This window comes from Haliaeetus leucocephalus, unplaced genomic scaffold (genome assembly GCF_000737465.1).
Source record: "Haliaeetus leucocephalus isolate CR32 unplaced genomic scaffold, Haliaeetus_leucocephalus-4.0 Scaffold149, whole genome shotgun sequence".
In the NCBI taxonomy this organism is placed as follows: Eukaryota; Metazoa; Chordata; class Aves; order Accipitriformes; family Accipitridae; genus Haliaeetus; species Haliaeetus leucocephalus.
Window position 1 is genome coordinate 285921 of NW_010972585.1, and position 19037 is coordinate 304957.

At 48.8% G+C, this 19037-nt stretch overlaps 1 protein-coding gene across 1 annotated transcript in view; it reads left to right on the forward strand.

The window, feature by feature from the left end:
* The window catches only part of GPR6 (G protein-coupled receptor 6), a 1721-nt gene extending 776 nt beyond the window's left edge, over window positions 1-945 (forward strand). The window contains exon 2 of the mRNA XM_010561677.1: window positions 5-945. Within this exon, the coding sequence (XP_010559979.1) occupies window positions 5-945 (941 nt within the window). The remainder of the gene's footprint in view (window positions 1-4) is intronic.
* Window positions 946-19037: the final 18092 nt, after the last annotated feature.

Here is a 19037-nt window from a genome sequence, read left to right on the forward strand (position 1 = left end):
GGAGGAGGCGGCGGCGGCGGCGGCAACGCCTCGCTGGAGCTGTCGTCGCGGACCCCCGCGCCCGCCGCCCTCAACCCTTGGGACGTGATGCTGTGCGTCTCCGGCACCGCCATCGCCTGCGAGAACGCCCTGGTGGTGGCCATCATCTGCTACTCGCCCGCCCTGCGCACCCCCATGTTCGTGCTGGTGGGCAGCCTGGCCACGGCTGACCTCCTGGCCGGCCTCGGCCTCATCCTCAACTTCGTTTTCCAGTACGTGATCCGCTCGGAGACGGTCAGCCTGCTGACGGTGGGCTTCCTCGTCGCCTCCTTCGCCGCCTCGGTGAGCAGCTTGCTGGCCATCACGGTGGATCGCTACCTCTCCCTCTACAACGCCCTCACCTACTACTCGGAGAGGACGGTGCTCTGCGTCCACACCATGCTGGCGGGCGCCTGGGGGGTCTCCCTCTGCCTGGGGCTGCTGCCCGTCCTGGGCTGGAACTGCCTCCGCGACCGCGCCGCCTGCAGCGTCGTCAGACCCTTGACCAAGAGCAACGTGACGCTGCTGTCCGCCTCTTTCTTCCTCGTTTTCCTCATCATGCTCCATCTCTACGTCGAGATCTGCAAGATCGTCTGCAGGCATGCCCACCAGATAGCCCTCCAGCAGCACTTTCTGACTGCTTCGCACTACGTCGCCACCAAAAAGGGAGTCTCTACCCTCGCTATAATCCTCGGGACTTTCGGAGCCAGCTGGCTGCCTTTTGCCATCTACTGTGTAGTGGGGGATCCCGACTACCCTTCCGTGTACACGTACGCCACGCTCCTACCCGCCACCTACAACTCCATGATCAACCCCATCATTTACGCCTACAGAAACCAGGAAATCCAGAGGTCCATGTGGGTGCTCTTCTGCGGCTGCTTTCAGGCTAAAGTGCCCTTTCGCTCCCGGTCCCCCAGCGATGTCTGAGTGACTTTTCTCTCTGTCGTACCGCACCGAGTGACAATCCACCCAGTGCCTGTTCTCAACTTCAAACTACGTCGTGAAGTCGTTGGAAACATGCTTAAGTATTAGCACTTTATACATGTTTGTATCTCTGAGAGCGGTTCGGGGTACGGAGTTTGGGGTTCTGTGAAAAAAAAGCGTGGTTGTATATAAATTTGCACATCACATTTGTAAAGTGAAGACATTCCGATACTGCTTAATTATAGCACCTTATTTCTAGCTGCTGACCTGCCAAAACAGTGTTGCCTTTCCAAAGGGCAGAGAGAAAGAAAGTTGTGTTTGTGTTGTATTTGTATGTGAGTGTGTTGGGGGGGGTGGGAATTAGGGGTGGGGTGTATGTATGTGTGTGTGTATCTATACTTTGCAGCACAATATTGATAAATTATAACATTTTGTATACAAATAAAAACATGTAAGATGCAATATAACTTTGTGTGTTTAGATGCTTTTAGAAACAAGGGAGCTGGCAAATTTGCCAGGTGAGCAAAGTCCCTGTGTTTACTTTCGAAAGCTCCCCATGTAATTCCGCCTAAAGTGATCATCGTTCACTATGGAGATGAAATGCTGCACCAAGAAGGGCACCTTCCTGCTTGCTTGTTTATTTGTTCTCTTCTTTAGTCTGGCAAAGAGAGAGTAACAAAGAGCACAAACTCCTTTTTATTCTCCAGCAACCAAAGAAACAAAAAGCCCAGTCAAATAGGCTGCCGATGACAATTACTCGCCAGGTTTCCTGTAGCTTTTATCTTCAAGCTGTAAGTTAGCCCTTTATGATAATGCTCCATTAAAAAGTTACCAAACTGTGGGCAAAAAATCAGACTCTAAGCTGGGCTCTTTTTTTCCTCTTTTAGTCTAACCTGTAAAATGCCACAATAAATTGATTTTCCTTATCATCCACAGTTCTGAAGGGAACCTGAATTGTTTCTCCCCCTCCTTTTTTTGGATTGCATGCTGTAGAAAAATCATTTAAGTGCATCTTTGCTGTCTGCCGGTCTTGGAGCAGTATACAGTTTTCTGATAATCCCATGTCTTAGTGGCTTCAAAGAGCCCATCACAGGTCAATGTTGTTCAGAGTTCAGAAACACTTCTTCGCTCAAGTTCAAATTCACCAGCAACTGATTTATTTAGAGCAATAACATGCACGGCAGATTTCAGAAGCAGTCTTGCTGCTTATTTAGTTATAGTTATGCTACATTTACATCCCGGTTATGTTATAGTTTATCACTGTCATTTCAATTTGTATTTAAGGGCTGAAAGAGATTGCTTTTATGTACATAGTACCATACAAAAACTTTGGACTAATGTGTTTCCCAGCTTATGGCCGGGCAATGCATCAAGCATTTGCCTGCTGGAGCAGCTGGGGCCACAAGGATCCAACAAGCCTCAGCGAGGCTGTGAATTGGTAATGCTGTATTTATGTGAGTGCAAGTATTATGAAAACCAGTATCATTTCACTGATAATACAAAGATATTTCATTTAAAAAAAAAAAACAAACAACTGTATTCCAGACTCTGCTAGCCCCATTATTTTTATCAATTCTCATAATCACAAATGTGACATTTCAATGGATGAATACCTTCAGGCACGCAGTTCCTCAGGGCACTGTTGCAGTGATGTTACAAATACGATTTAAACCAGATCTAACGGTAGGTCAAAACACCGCTCAGATTAACAGCTCTGAAGTTGCTCGTGAGTAAGCTTATTTTCTCCCCGTCTTTCAAGCCCTCATCTCACACACTACATCTAAGCTAGTGAATAAAAGAGGGTAAGGCCTGCCCTCCAGCCCTGGGGCCGGGTGGCGCAGAGCGTGCCGAAGCTCTTTTCCCCCGCAAGGTCTGGGACTAAACTGCTGGCTGGAGCATCCTGGCCCTCCTCTAGTAACCTGCACAGACTCAGCCAAAGATGCTGCATCACCCACAGTAGCAACTGCTGAAAGAAAAAAACAGCGAGTGCCTCGGACTGGTGAAATCTGGCAAAACTTTCTAGTAAAACTGGAAAACTTGCCAACCGCTAGGCTTTAGTCTCATAAATCCTCGTCGTTCCTGCGTGGAGCGCAGTAAAACTGCAGGGCAGGGTTGCCTTCGGTTCCTGCCCCGTTTGCTGCGGGCAGCGCTGCGTGCCGGGATGCAGGTCCTCACACCCTGGCAGTGACCCTGCACCCGGGTGTGAGGGGCTGAGTAGGACCCGAGCAGGCTCCTGGGAGCCCTGTGCAGGCTCTGAAGACCAGTATTGGCTCTAAAAAGCCCTAGGAGAAATTTCTTCTGTGTACTTTTAGACCCTGAAGTAAGGAAGGGAGACAGAATCTGCTAGACACCACCCCTGATGCCACCTCCCTCCATTCACTCTGTCAGGAACTGGCCATCAGGGACTTTCACCATAAATTCATTAAGCTGTGACAACCTGTATGAAAATTAGATGTAGAAAACTTAGATGGATAGAAGCCTACTTCAGTAATAAACCACTTAATCCAGGAGTGAAAAGGACTTAGGTAAGTTACTTCTCTCTTTTTAGCCCAACAGGTTATTTGCTTTGTTTCATTTTTTTAGTAAATGACAGCATTTTTAGTTCAGCACTTTCCCCGGTGATTTACTGTATCTACAAAATAAAGCTGGATCCCTCCTGTTAAAAATACGACACTTTTAAGGTATTTCCCCGAGCATTCTTCCTCTCTTCTAGGAAGCAAATTTGGGTTGCAGTGATCTTAGCCATTCATTTTGTTGGGACAATACAAATGTGAGGCTTTTTTCCTATGTACCATGTTCAGAAAGCTTTTGCTGACTTACAATTTCTGCGAAAGACTAAGGCAAAAGAGGAGAGAGTATTCTGATGGGTTTTGGTTAGCCCTGAGAGTGGAATCGACGTCAACTCACTTGCAGTAAAATACTGCTTTTCATTTTCAAAGCGAGTCCTGATCTGCAGGGATACCTGAGCAGAATAACATAAAGCAGGCTACATAATCTGTCGTCTCCCCAGATAACGGCTCACTTCAGAAGAAGAAGAGCTGCAATTCCTACATTTATTTGAGAAAATGGTGTTACATTTGCAGTATCTGGACCCACAAACTCCTCCTGTTGTCAGACGATGGCACTTTTACCTTGGTCACGAAATGACTTGCGGAAGACAAAAATTCCTGGACCCCCCCTTGCTGGTGGCTGGGCATTGTATCGCCCTGACCCCCACGCAGCCCCGATGGGGACCCAGCTTAGGGGGACAGCCAGGTACTGTGCGTGGTCTTGTATTTCCAAAAGTCAGCGGGCAACTTTGCCCGCACAGAGACTGCAGAACTGCAATGGAAATCGCCATTACCACGGGCGAGCACGGATCTTGCCTCGTCCCCGAGGGCCCGTGGGCTCAGCGGGTTTCACGTTCCCACGTCAGTGGGGCAGTCTGTGGGGGGAGAAAACACACACTGAGCTAGGGGCAAGGATCAGGCCCGGTGTTTGGTAATGATATATTGTATGTAGCCTTTACTGAAAATGGAAATGAGATTTCCTGCTTTACCACCCCTAAAAGTGCTTTGGCTTATTCTGAAGTAGATAAAATAATGTCGGTCTTGTTCTAAAGAGCTCCCAGCCTGCTCCCGCTAAAACCGGTGATGCTCTATTGCACATCAGCCAAGATAATGACAGTATCTCATTATAAAAAATCACCATTTTGAGGCAGGAAGTCCTCGGCCTCAGCTCCAATTTTCATTAGAAACTAACGGTTTATTACCAGCCTTGAAAATCTTACGGGACTTGCGGTGCCTCGAAAGGCCAGATCCTGGCAATTTGGCTTGCGTGAGGTACCTCTCTCTGTGATTAGCTCGCTCCTCTCAGCGGGAGCAATTACAGAAGGAAGAGCACGGCTCTGGTGAGGAAGGCCGGGTCGGGAGCCGGGCCGAAAGGTCCCCACGCCGCTTGATTTTCCATGGGCCTTCTGCCGAAATCAGCGGTGTAACGGTGGAAACGAGATCGACTCTGCAGGCTGCTTCGTATGAGTCACCGTATATTAAAAAGCCAGCTGGATTCAAAAATCACAGGTCAAACAAAACCTCTTTATTTAGCTAAGCAAACAAAAGGACAAAACACTTTTAAACCTGAAAAGTGAGTCTGTACATATTTTTATCAATGTAATGATCCACAGGTACTAAGTAACACCCGGCGAAGCACTAGAAGCTCTAATCTCGATTCTGCCGCTCTCATTTTAAAAGGATACATTTTTTTAACGAGGTAAAAATAATTTCTGATAGCGCAGCTGCTCTTAAGATCTTTAGCTAGCTTTTGTGGCAGTCATTTAAAAAGAAAAAAAGACAAGGGGGGAACCAAAAAAACAACCATGTTTTCTCCTTCTTGCTGCTTCATGACGGAGACGTGTGACTCGGAGGGCAGGGAGGGACGGAGCGGGTGCAGTTCAGCTCTGTGCGGAGGACGAGCGCACCCGAAGCTCACCCTAACGCCTGCTGGGTTGGCTCGTTTGGGGGACGCTGAGTTGTGAGGTGTCTCCCCATTGCCTGGTCCTCAGCGAGTGAATTCCTCCCTGGGACCCGCTGCAGCCGAAAGCTCGCAGAGCAGCTCCTGAGCTGCTGCTTTTTTGCTCAGGAGAGCCACACAAAACTCCCCTGGGTGGAAAACCGGCATGCCTTCCGCTGCCCTCTCGATGCTCAAGCTCTTCTCTCTGACTACAGAAAGCTCTCCCAGGGGAAAAAAAAAAACATTCCCCCAGGGGCAGTTCCATTTATCGAGGGCAGAAGCTCCGCGTGGAAATAATCCAGCTGCTGCTGGGGCGCCTGGAGAGCCGTAAGCGCTGACTCAGCACTGACAGTAGATGTGGCAACCGGTCCAGCGGAGGCAGGTCTGCTCACGTCAGCTCTGCCTGCTGCGAAGAAGTGACAGAAGGCAGCGGGAGGGGAAGCAACGGCGTGGTCTCCGCGCAGGGTCCACGCGTTACAGCAAAGCCCAATAGTGAAGGGGGTTTTCCAGCAGATTCCCATCCTTTTTTTTATCATTGTGCTTTGTTGGCATCATAATATAAGTGGTAGGAGAGAAAGAGCAAGGGAAAAGACGAATGTGCTAATATCTGCCTTTTAGGGGCCCAGCGCAGTGGTTTCAAGGTATGACGCACAACATGGAAAGATCTCCTCCGGCCGGTACCTCGGATACCTCAGCTGAACGTGGTGCGCCCTTCCAGCAACGGGTTGGTGCTGCGCACAAGGCGAAAGACCAAAACCATTTCTTCACTGCAGCATCGTTGGAGTTATCATCACTCCTAGACTCCTCAAGCGGACAACTGCAAGCGCAGGCAGATCCCTTGAGCTGCCCAACCAACCGTGCAGCCTTGTGAAGGAATAAGACATAGTCCAGATCCACCTTTCACCCTGCTTTTGAACACAATTCAACTTCCAGCTGCAAGCCCAGATTTAGCAACCACCTACAAGACAACATGCCTCTTCCACCCCCTGCGTCCCTGACACAAGGTGCTAGGGCAGAGCATCTTCGCACCATCCCTCGCACCTTGCCCTGCACCGTGGGCTTTCTCTCCACCCAGGTAAGACCAGAGCAGGAGCCAGCAACTGCAGCCACCATCGCCTCCTCCACCTGAGCACAGCCAGCATTGGTTAGTCCATGCTCCTTGCTGTTTTCCTTAAAAAGCAGATGTTTTCCTTTTTGTTTTCAAACAAAGGAGCCTATGTTTCTATCACGCATGTTTGGGTCCAGAGCAGGAACGTTTGGCAACCAATTATGGTGCATTAAACGCATGAAAAAGACCAAGACTATTAAAAAAAAGAAACAAAAATTACAACGTCCCAATGGTACAGAAACCAAGACGAGTCCTCAATGTCTTTGCTACATCCTATTCATGTTTGCTGGTTTTTCCTTGTCTTTCTGTGCGCTTTATGTCACCCACACCGACACACCGCTGCGCTACTGTGCTACCTGACGTGAGCTCTGGTTCATGCCTCCACATCTCCAGAAATCTGTGCCTTTTTATGGGTCTTTCGGTTACTGGAGCATCTCCTGAAGGTGCTGTTTCCTACAGCAGTGTGAGATGATGTGAGCTTGCTCTCGATCTCGCTCACAGCTGGGCACAGCGTCAGAACCTGGCTGATGAGGAAAATACCTGGGAAAATTATCTGCCAATGTTTGACTGCGCTTTGGGTCCCAGCTTTTGCCCATTGCTGGTGCCCACAGGCGTTACAGGAGCTGTTGAGTGGAACTAGCAAATCTGAATAGCTATTAAGGGAACTTTTTTCTGAGTTGGGCTGTATCTCTCTACACATGTATTTCTTTATAACTAAGTAAATAGGAGTTACAGTTCTGTAATCAAGAAAAAGAAACAATGCTGTGTGAATTAGCTCCTAATTCTGAGTTTACCTACCTCTCCAGCTTTACTCAGAAAGGAAAGAGGATTCCTCATTTTCCTTGGTTAGAGTGTAAAATCTGTACGATGGCAGATCTTTAAAGACGTGTCAGCACTTAAAACTGAGAATTAGATGCTTAGGATCAGAATTAGGAAAACAATTTAAGCACCCATAGTCCTAAAGGTGGGCCCTGCGGGGGGGTTATGCCATGGAGGTTTATCAGCACTGCTGGAAACACTTTCTCTAGCACAGGGTGCTTCAGTTCAATGGCACGGGGAGGGCAGTGGCCGGCTGGCTGCGATGCTTCTAGCGCAGGGGCTGGATGGGGTCAGGACGAGGCGAATCGGCTCTGGTGGAAGGAAAGACATTCTGAGCTGGGGCAGTATTTTCATGCCTTTTTTCTCGCTACTCATTGTTTAGCTCCTGGCTGGTTTAAAATAATATTGTTTTTCCTGGGAATGAGTTTCTCCAAGTGGCTTGTTTTTTGTGTGGTTGCTTCAGTCTGTAGCTTAATTGAAAGACTGAGATTTTTCGAGGAGGGTTTGGGAAAAGGTTTTAAAAATTAGCTTGAACCTTCTGTCTTTTTTGAGATAAGGCGCATTTTGTATGGATCAGAACTCATTTTCTCACCAACAAGATGATGGCATGCAGATTAATAATTACATTTAAAACCAAGGCAGAAGGAGAGGCTCTGGAAACATTCTCCAAGAAGTAGATTGTTTAAATAAAGGTTGAGTCTCCTATAAAATGTAATTAGATCTATGACACACTTTGAATGACTGATTTTTTTTTTAATTATCACCTTCAGTGACACATTATCCTTTGCATCACAGTGAGATAATGTGATTGTATACCTGCAGGCAGATATAATTTGTCACTTCTAGTTGTTGCTGCTTTTTATAGAAAGAAGTGCATCTAGGTAATATTAAGATGTTGTCAAAAGAAGTCTCTTCTGTTGGAAATTGAATGTATCAATAAATGCAGGGACCTTGCTGCTTGCCAATATCACTTTCTGACTTTCGTTACCGTGTTGATTTTTCTTAATGAGTAGGAAGTTAGGTTTTCCTAAAGCATTTATCATTTTTCCAAGCAGTGGTGTATTCTGTTTTAAATGTCATTGTGCAGTGGCAAATAGGGACAATGGGAGACAAATAATTTAAGGGCTTCATCTTTCTGTACACTTGCTGTTCTATAAATGGGTTGAATAACATAACAAAGTTGATTGAATTACACTGTCAAAATAAACACGTCAGAAAGCCTTTTGCAGGGAGAGTTTGGAGGTGAAGTGTGATCCATGCGCCAAGCATAAACCCAAGACTTGGAGCAGCTCCCCAACTTGACGAAGCTGAAGATGGACTCCTTTCTCCTGGGGGTCTGAGCTGCTCCATGGCAGTCAAAGACCGTCACGTGGGAGACAGGCATTTGCAGAGCAATCCATTGTACGAGGCCTCGCTTGTAACACTGGAATAGCGAGCCCTAAGAATAATCAGATACTGCCTATTTGTGAACGAGAACAGCTAATTGCATTATTTTCATTTGAAATGAAATTGGAAAGATTAGCATACTTCGCCGTAGTTGCTGTGCTGTCAGACAGCATCACTTCCACAGGAGATGCGTTTGCGGGAAATAAAGACTGTGAAGCACCACAACTCTCCCAGTCATATTTAGGTAAATACCCTGGCTGCTAGCTTGCCTGCTGAAACCCACTGCTAAATTAGCAGCACGTGGCACTTATTGTGCAGACCAGAACATCTCCAATTTTCTTCTTTCATAAGACATTTTTAGAAGTTAGGAAAGGCTCTGGCTCTGCCTTCATTGTCATTAAAACTGGAACATTTTGCCTAACCATAGCATGTCCATAGTATCGGTCAGATCCATAAAAGCTTCCTAATAATACTCTTCCATCCTGCCACGCTTGGTCTGAAATGACCACTTGTTACTTTACCTGAGCAGGCAGAAACACACTGAATGTTTCTGATACTTGAATTGGCAATGCCAATCCAGCTGCTCTATCATGCAGGCAGCAGAACTGGTTTGCTGCCCAACCAGTTGCTTATCCCATTTTCCTGCCAAGCTATGTGGCTGTGTTTCCACCTCTCCAGTGATCCTCTGGTGCCTCAGCCAGTGCTGAGCAGGGCACAAGCCCCCCGGCACCCCCTCCCCATTTTATCCCTGCCACAAACCGAGGGGTGTGCTGGTGGCACTCGGTGCTGTGGGTGCTCCCCGCTTCTGATGAGTCCAGCATACCACTGGAGAGTTCAAGGCATGGAAAGTGTCTTACCCCGCTCTGTGGAGCATCCCTCCATAGTAACAGGTGAGAACTGGATACCTGCATGAAAACCTGGGCTTTGTAATCTTCCTCTTCTGCAGGGCAGAAAATTATGGTATGAGAAAATGAGGTAGCAGTGAAATCTGCTTGGGAGCTACCAAAGAACATCAGAAAAGTCATTTTGCTCCTGGAACGACGTATTTGCATACAAAACATGGATAGGATGCATCTCTTCTGTTCCCATTTTGGGAACATCCATATGTGCCTGTAATTCCTATTGCTCTCTCTTCTTGCCCTGACACCCCTTTCACCTTCATTTCTGCCCCAGAGGTTGCCTTTCCTTCTCTCTTCCCTGAAGGCACCGTGACGATGTCAGGTTTCCCGCTCTTGGCGTGAACTGCCTTTCCTCAAACACGTCTCCATTTTCCTCTCGTTCCAGATGCCGATGCTGCTTCTCTCCGAGAGGTTTCACGTGTGAGGAGTGGGGTGGACGTCACCTTGGAGGGGAACAGTGTTAATTCTGTGCCACTTCTGCTCTTGCTACACCTGGGAAAACTACAAGTGAGAGAGATCCGTAGGTCAGTCTTGCAGAGATGTAAACAAAAATGACTGTGTCTATCAGATCTGCAGTTCGCTTTGTCTCCTCGTGCTCCTCAGAAGCATCTGTAAACGGCCGGAGGAGTTCATTCTCTGTTGTTCGAAATTCACCTACCACCAGAGGTGAAAAGACAGAACAGGAGTAGTATTTTTCAGGATACCCCGCATATTACCAAGGACTCTGGAGCGAGCACCAAAGGCTTAGCCTGCCTCACTGTTACATGCTGATTTGTGGCCAGGATAACCCTAAAGGACATGCCGTGCCGCTGGGCTACCTGAAGGACATCTTCAAGACGTGCCTTTGAGGTGCGATAGGCAGCGCAATGCCCTGTGGATCATTTGTTCCAGGGTGGGAGCAGAACAGATTAACGTGGCTGTCGTGGTGGAGTCCCCCTCACAGAGCACAGCCAACACGCAGGCGCGTTCAGCTTGGGCTAAAACCACTCCACGAGCTGCTTTTGCACGTATCGGAGAGGTCGGTCAGACCCTTTGGTGGAGGTAAACGCTCTTCCCCTGTGGCAGTGCTTCTGGTGATGGCTCCCTTTTAATACGGACAGCGAGCCTGGCTGCGGGCAGGAGGCAGAGGCGAGGGGGCAAACCGGGCAAGACGGGGAGGGCAACCCAGCACAAGGGAGCTGCGGTAGCCAGCTGGGGAACAAGCCCCTCCGCGGCTCCATCGGGGCGGTGGGTGTCTCGTCTCTCCCACCTGGGTCACACAAACCCCGGGGGGGGCAGGCGATGGGGCCGTGCCGCTCGGGGACCTCCCCCAGCTCTGTCCTGCTGCCTCTCAGAGAGGCTCCAGTCACGGTCTGTAATTTGGTGGCTTTCTTAATCAAAACTGAGACTGAGAAATCCATATTTATGTCCTTGAGTGTATCACCAGCAGGCAATAAAAATATCTTTTAAACAACCTAAGCCAGCTTTTACATCATCTTGCCTTCGCTCCATTCCCAAATGCCTTAATATGATGTTTACAGCTTTTCTGTCCCGGTATCACCTTTCTTTGCTTGCACATAGAAGAGAAGTTGCTGTTCCTGTTTCTCAATATCACTCTCAGGTGACCTCCCTTTAAAATTTATAACCCTGTATAAATCCATAGCAACAATTTCTCAGCTGTTCCAGCACTTTGGGCTATCGATTGGCTGTGATGTGCTCACTGTGCTGTGGTTAACCAGGTCCGTCCCCCCAGTTCACCCCAAGCAAAGGCGAGAGAAGAACTATTGCTCGGCGCAGTTTCCCGTCAAGCTGCGTTTCTCGAGAGCTGCTTGCACACATCATGCATCACGTAGATGTCGTCCATCTTTCTGCAGGCTCCTTTATGCTGTGACCCAGCAGCGGTGGTTTCTAACTTTTAAAAATGTTCCTTCATAGAGAGGTACAGTGGAAACCTTTATGGTTTATATTACTCTTCTTCTGGTTTTAATTGTTAAGGTCTTACCTGGAGCTGATGTCAGCAGCATGACTGGTGAATCTGCAGAGCCTGAGAGCCTTTTTATTGCTCCTTTGTGCCTCTTCTCCTGTTGTTGAGTTGATTTTGTTTCTTTTTCTTTCTACAAATATGACCGCTGCTTTATGCAAATGTCCTCCGTAAGCACAGTGGAGGAAGAAAGCCTGACACAAACCCTAATTCTTCTGTGTAACCTCTCAAGAGCACTGAGCTACTCTCATAAACAAGGGAGGAGAGCTTAGTTTGGGTGAAATTTCTCTGTAAAGCCCCCCGTGAGAGCAATCCCTGTGGGTTGTGCTGCCAGAGCAGGAGGATGTACTGAGTCATGTTTCACAGGTGTCTGTCTCAGCCAAAGTGTGATTCAATTTTTTCATAAATGACTTGGGTGACGGAGCAGGGACAATACTTACTCAGTGTGCAGCTATCGGGCAGCTGGGAGGGGCTGCAGTTACCTTGGAGGACCGACCTGATGTTCAACATGATCTTACCAAGTCTGAAAGAGTCTGGGGAAAAAAAAGGAGATAGTCTATTGGGGCAAGGACAGCAGCTCAGCAGGAAAATCAGCAGTGCAAATCCACGATGGGGAGTGACCAGCCACACAACAAACCCATGGAGGAATATCATGAGCTGAGCTTGGTCTGCAGCATCGCCTCACCATTTGTGAAGGCTCAGGAGAGCTCCAGTATGTGAAAGGGGCTGTAAAAGTGGAAGGAAATCTTGTGCATCCAACATCCATGGTTTGTAGAAGAACGAATGATGGGCTTAAATGACAGCAAGGAAGAGTCAGGGTTGACACTGGAAAATTGCCAGAAATAAAGGAATGCTGGAACAATCTGTGTAGGGAGGTTGTGGGGACTTTCATCGCTGGAAACCTCTCACAGCAGGTCACAAGCATCCACCAGGAACAACACAGGGAGAACAAGTCTGTCTCCAGACAGAGCAGCAGGTTGAATAAACTCATGAGGACTCCTCCAGCGCTATTTTAGTATGTCACTGTTATAGTCACACGTACTTCTTTAATTTGCTGTTTGCAAATACTTGGGTAGCAGGTAGTCAGATACTATAGATGCTACAGTTCTCTACCTTCTGTTTAGGCCAGAATTCGTGGTTACTTTGTTATGACTGCTGGCCTCCTAGGGCCAGCAATTCTTCTCCCAATTCATACAATGTCTAGACACCAGAACAGAGCCCATACGAGCAGAATTGTTTATGAATAAATATGGCGGGCTTTTCCCCAAAATATTTCCTGCAGAGTGTCAGCATCTTCTTAATCAAGCATTGAGCGCTTGAAGTTTGCTTGTGTATGTATACACACATCTTTTTAAATCAAGTTTTCTTTTGTTGGACTTCGTTGCTTGCAAGCCCGTTGCTAGCAGGGAGCACTACAAATCATCCCTCACGGTAAGAAGTGCTTTGGTACATTTCCTATAATGATTACACCCAGCTGACCTCCAAGTTTTTATCGAGAAATGACTGAAGTCATCTGAGGACAGCTGTACCTGCAGGTACAAGCTGAAGCACTCTTTTTCTTTGAGACACCGTGCAAAAAGGTTATGGAGTAAACCATCTTTCCTCTTTAGCTAAAGCTGGATTTGGAAACTGGTGACAAAGGAATAAGCGTCTGGGAAAAATGTCCCAAGTAAAGTGATTTCCATGGAGATGTTCTTTATTCCAGGTTATCTACAACTGATGGGAGGGAAGGGTTATTGAATCACTGTGAGCTCCTAATACCAGACTGCCAGCCCCTGTTCACCGCTGCTGATCTGAGCCCTTCCCATCGGTATGGTGTAAGCGATACCAGGCAGAGGGAAGGGCCTCCAGCGAGCAGGGGCTGGTGCTACCAAAAATAGCAGGGGGCGGAAGAAAATCTCCTTGAGATGCTCAGGTCTGTCGTACGTGCTCTGTAGCAACTGGCATAGCACTATAGAGACTGCAAATTAAATCATAACGATGTGGATAAACAAATGGGGTCAAATTCTAGTCCCTGGCATTAGGACACAGCCATTCATTTTAATTAATGGCAATCGTAATGTAATAGTGTCTGACAGCGGAATTAGGGTAGGTGTGCACGTGCGTACATGCACAAGTCAGTGTCTGCCACTTCAGAGGACAGACCTTACGGCTTTGACAGAAAGGTTGGGGTGGGAAGGATCTTAAAGGATCACCCAGTTCCCTTTCTGCTCAGGCCAATCAGGGAACCGGTGGAAACTATCAATCAGAAAATAATGCCAGCCCTCTGAAAAACTTTGGCCAAGCTTTGCTGAGAAAACTGGAGAAAAGCAAAAAAGTCTTCCTGAAGGGTGGTCCCTGAAATTGCCAAACGACTCCACCAACTTCTACAGCTGGTAAATACAAAGGGAATCGATATGTAATAATGTAGCAAATAACAAGCTGATGAGTGAGAAGCTGCATGTGTTCATACCGGATAGATCACATCAGACAAAACCAATAGTTGCCTTTGTCAAAGCTATAGGCTTGGTGACAAGAGTAGACATTTATCTAAATTATAGTAACTTTCGAAAAGGAACCTTGTAGAAAACCTGGGGGGACGCAATCTGTTCAGATATTCATGCTGCTGAGTTTGAATTAGTCAAACTTTGTTAGTTTAAAAAAAAAAAAGGCAAGAATTCAGTTTTCTGGACCCTCTGAGGGAGGCTGACAGGACACTTTTTGAATAAGGATCAGGGGCCAGATGCCTTCCAACACCCACAGAGCTGCATGGTGCATGGATCACCCCATGCAGAAACCCTACTCATTCACTACCCTGAATAATTGTTGACTGAAAGCCTTTATATGGCTTAGAAAATCTGTGTTACAGAGCAAGATTGCTATGACTGGTGTCATTTGGGTGCATCTTTCCAAGGACATGTGAGCCCCAGCACCATCCCATGGATGCACTGTGCAAAGAGTTGCAAGAAATGAATGAAAGAAGAAGAGGCAGAAGGCTTCTTGGGCAGTGGAAATGGTGTGAGGGGGGTCACAGAGACACTTGTTTCTGGGGCAGGCAGGGCAGCGTTTGGCAGTGAGTGCCTGCGCAGACATGGCTGTTACCCAAAAAGGACATTTCTGCCGTGGATGCGGCTGGATACAAGATTCACAGCACCGGGTTTGTCACAGGACTCCACATGTTGCATCCTCAGCAATGAGTAGGTTGACCAAGTCCCTCATACGTGGTCCAGCTCCAGGGCCAGGGTTTGGGTCAGGCTTATGGACTTGACTCATAGGTTTTCATTTTTGGCAGTGCACATCTGTAATGCACTCTCTCTGTACTAGTTCCGCTGCGCATACCCAGTGCTACTGGTTACCAGCTTTAAAATGGTCATAGCAAAGCACGTAACAGTCATGTGTGATCAGCTGCCAAATAAAATGTTAGCCTTGCTGATATTTTGCCAGAGCATTTACTTTTCTGTGAACATCAGGTTAATAAAGATGTTTAGCACAACCACGTGATTGCAGTAAGAGTCCATATTGTTTTATAGCTGGCGCTTTGTGTTGCCTTTGCCTTGAGGAGAAGGGGAGGGGAGACTTTTACAGCATTTTCTTTCTGTACTATTAAAAATGTTCATGTTAGAAAGGCATGTGACATGGGAATATGTGCAGTTATCAGTGATAGTAAAACTCTAATCCGCAGACAACTAGCCAAAAGACAGCTAGTGATTTAGCCAACATTGGCAGCCTGATTTATTGCAGCCTGTAAAAGGAAAATCTGCGCTTAAACAAGCTGCCAAAATCACGGGCAGCAATACCTCAATATCCGGTCGCTGATAAAGGTACAGCCGCTGCTGTTTGCATGAAAACATTTACGAGAGAGGGATCAGTTATTTCATTTAAAGGGGCTCAGGGAGCTGTTTGCCTTGCCAGCCGGGTTTATTTCGGAGCAGGCTGGCCTCTCGCCTGAAGCCACCCTGCGTCGTGCCGCAGCTCAGCCCTGCCGCCGCTTGCCCAGGTTCACTGAACAGGGCAGGACTGGCACAAACTGGGGAGTAAAACCACCCCACGCACACGCGGGTGGTCTTGTGGGGCAGCAGGCTCTGAATTTATACGTAATCACTGGTTTCCTTCTGTGAAATAGCCTATTCTGCCGGCTCCATGCAGAGAAGCGCCTCGGTGAGCTGGTCACCACGGACAAGCAGCTTTGCCCAGATGGAGGTTGGGGCTTGTCCTGCGAATCTGAGATGCAGAGAGGTCTCGGCATCATCCCTGCCATTCCCCTTCTCCTTCCTGGGGGTGGAAAGAGCCACTCCGTGCAGGCTGCTCCTCCCCAGCTCCGGGCACGCGTTAGGAGACAGGTACGGCAGCAACGAGTAAAAGTCCAGGGATTTCTTGGTGTGCTTGCCTGTAAGATGTTTGTTGTTTTGACCTGAGTGATGCTCTTGGGAAATGCCCCTGTGGCATTCCACCTGTCCTCAAAGACAAGATACGTTTTCTTGCAACGTTTCATGCCTACAGATGAAACGAATATTCAAAACTTCATTTGTAGACCTTAGCTTTCTTGAGTACTGCAAATGTTTTCAGCCAAACTATGCTTTCCTGCTTTCCAGCATTTCCACAGAAGAATAAAGACCATTTCCCAGGCTGCTGCTCTGAAATTTCTGGGAGATGCTGGCACTCAGCTTGTCACATCATCAGCTCCTCTATTTACATGCTTAAACCAGGACCCAGGAACTCAGCCCTGGCCAGCTCCAGGCAGGACTATTTTTTTACATAGCTGTGCTGTGCCTAATGCAGCGGGGGCCAGGACGTCCACCAGCTTTTATCTCCACTAGTGGTATGAGCCACTCTGTCATCTTTGTGCAAATGAAAAGGCCAACGTTAAAGTGCCTGTCACCGGGACCACAGAGCTTCAGTGCAGCAGCCATGGCCCGCGGTGGCAGCTTGAGGGTCACGGAGGGTAGGGAAAGCACAGGGAAACTCATTGGGGAAAAAAAAGAGTTTCTGAGCCTCGGGGACCAGTTGTGCCACGTAGTGCCTGAGAGCCAGAAGGGTTCACCTTGCCTCGGCGATGCCTAACTGCTAGTGCCACGGCAGCAAACATGTGGGGTTGGGATGCAGGACACCACCAAGCCTGTGCGGATGCTGGTGTTGGAGCTCTTGTTCCATTGGGGAGTTTGGTCCCACCCCAAGGAGGAGATGTTTGGCCATGCCAGTTGCACTCGTGAATTTACCGGAGGCTACAACCAGGGCTGTGGGCTTGGGGCTTCAAGCGAGAGGAGCAGCCCTGGATGCTTTTTCTCGAGGGTGAATCCGTCTGGAGACGCACCGAGGGACGGTGCCCGCTGCCAGAGCTGTGCCGGGGAGGCTGCTCGGGGACCCTCAGCACCACCGGCCAACCGCTAAAAACAACCCTGCAAAAACAAACAGAAAAGGGGAAGGGACAACGGACGCTTCCCCTCAGCCCCTTCTCTCCCAGGTCAGCCCTGGGGAGAGGGTTGGGTTTGGAAGGAGGTCGGTCCGGGGGGGATGCAGAGACACAGGGCACCCCGGCAGCGGGGCTCCGGCACCCCAAAAACGCACCTCCACAGCGGCAAGTCCCGCAGGGGCTTCACCGCAAACCTGAGGCCGTGGTACGGATGCGTAAGTTACGCCCGGCAAAACAGAGCCAGGACATAACGAATTCACGAACGTGTGACTGGCAATTAGGTTACTTGCCAGGTGTAAGTGAAACTTCACGAGATGGAAACCCCGCCTTTAAGTATTTATAAAAGATGATACCACCCTATTAGGAATTAAACCTTCCTTAAAACACCCCTGTGTTTCCTCGACTGTGCCATGAAGATCACAGCTTTCCAGCAGGTGAGGGCCTCTGCAGAAACACCATTTCAGTGCAGAGGAATAGCTGCGTGTGAGGGGTGCTCTGCTCCTCCGCAGGGAACGGCTCACTTATCCTACACCACGCGCCTTCTGCTGTTTCTGGCCAGTCTAGTTTATTTAGTAAATTAGCACTCGGGCTTATTCCCAGTGCCTTTTTCTGCACCTGAGGGCTGTGCTGCTGCTCTGCTGGGACCAGCATCCCTCCGACCAGTTTTACAACCACTTTACATCGAGGTGTGGCCTCTGGCTCTGCTGCTCTTGTGCGTTGAAATGCCGGCACTGTCCCACCTGCCTTCTGTACCTGGATCCTAGAGATTAACGGTGATGGGCTCTGTCTACAAAAAGAGCCACGGTCGCAGTTTTTCACAAAGGCCTTTGGAAATGTCCCACGAGATTCTTGGAATAAAAGATGAGGCGGTTTTCTGGGGTTTTTTGCTGGTGCTTGAGGAGAGTGGCTTTGGCCAGTGCCCACCAATGCTGGACCCTGGCTGTGGGTTAGCAGCACGGCTGCTCCTGCCCCTTCCCATGGCAGAGCTGGGTGTTTTTCCACTCAGGAGCCTTTTGCAAACAAAGGGAAATATTCCCAAACCAGCTATCTCCCACCGGCAGAAATGGCACAGACATTTCCGAAAGACATCTTGGGCTCCAAAGCACCATGGCTCCTTTTGGAAAAATTGATCTCAGGTTATCCAAAGTCACCTGGGTGCTTTTTTTTAAAGTGCTCTCCAGCTCCCTTGGTTCTGAACTGATCTGTGGTCTGCAGGAGGCTGAAGCTGGCACGCTGAGGGCAAGGAAATGCTTTGGGTTTTAGGAGCATTTTGGGCAGCTGATAGGGCCAATTGAGTCAATCCCCCAGAGGAGCAAGAGCTCTGCATCAGAGAGGAGCGGACGGGCATCGCTCCTGCATCAGGCTGCTGCCTTCTGCAAAGAAAAGGTGTTGCAGAGCTGTTGCTAGAGGAGGCAGCCCAGATTTATGTTTTTTATTATTTTCCTGTGGTTTATGGCCTTCCCCAGGAGCTGGAGAAGACCAGGTCGGTGGGGCTGTGACACCGGTGCAGCAGGGAGGGCACGGAAGGGTGTGCGTGGGTCTGGCTGCAGTGCTGAGGTCCCCGCGGGTGAGACCCCCCTTTTTGGGGGTCCCCTCGTGCCGCCCGTGGTGCGGAGCTGCTCACAGAGCAATAGCGGTGCCCCCTTCCCCTTCCGAGACCACCAGAGGAGAGGGATTTCTCACTCGCTTTGGGGGCTCTCGCAGGACTCCTGTGGGGCTTGTTGCCCCCTCCCTGGGCAAGGCAGAGGCTGGGGGGAGCCCCACCACAGCCCCCATCCCCCTGAACAGGCTGCAGCGAGCAGCCCGTGGGTGATCTGGGAGACCTGGGAGCCCTCTCCTTCGGCGCGCCGTCCTTGCTGGGGCTGGGGTGAGCAGCAACACTCGGGGGAGACCCTGGGATGCTGCTGCAGGCAGTTTGCTGTCTTTTTGCTACCTATTTTAACTCCTTCTGTCTCTTAAAAAAAAAAAAGAGAGAAAAGAAAAAAGGGAAAGAAAAGAAGGGGAGAGCTAAACGAATAGGAAGAAGCGGTAAATGGAAAGCATGCC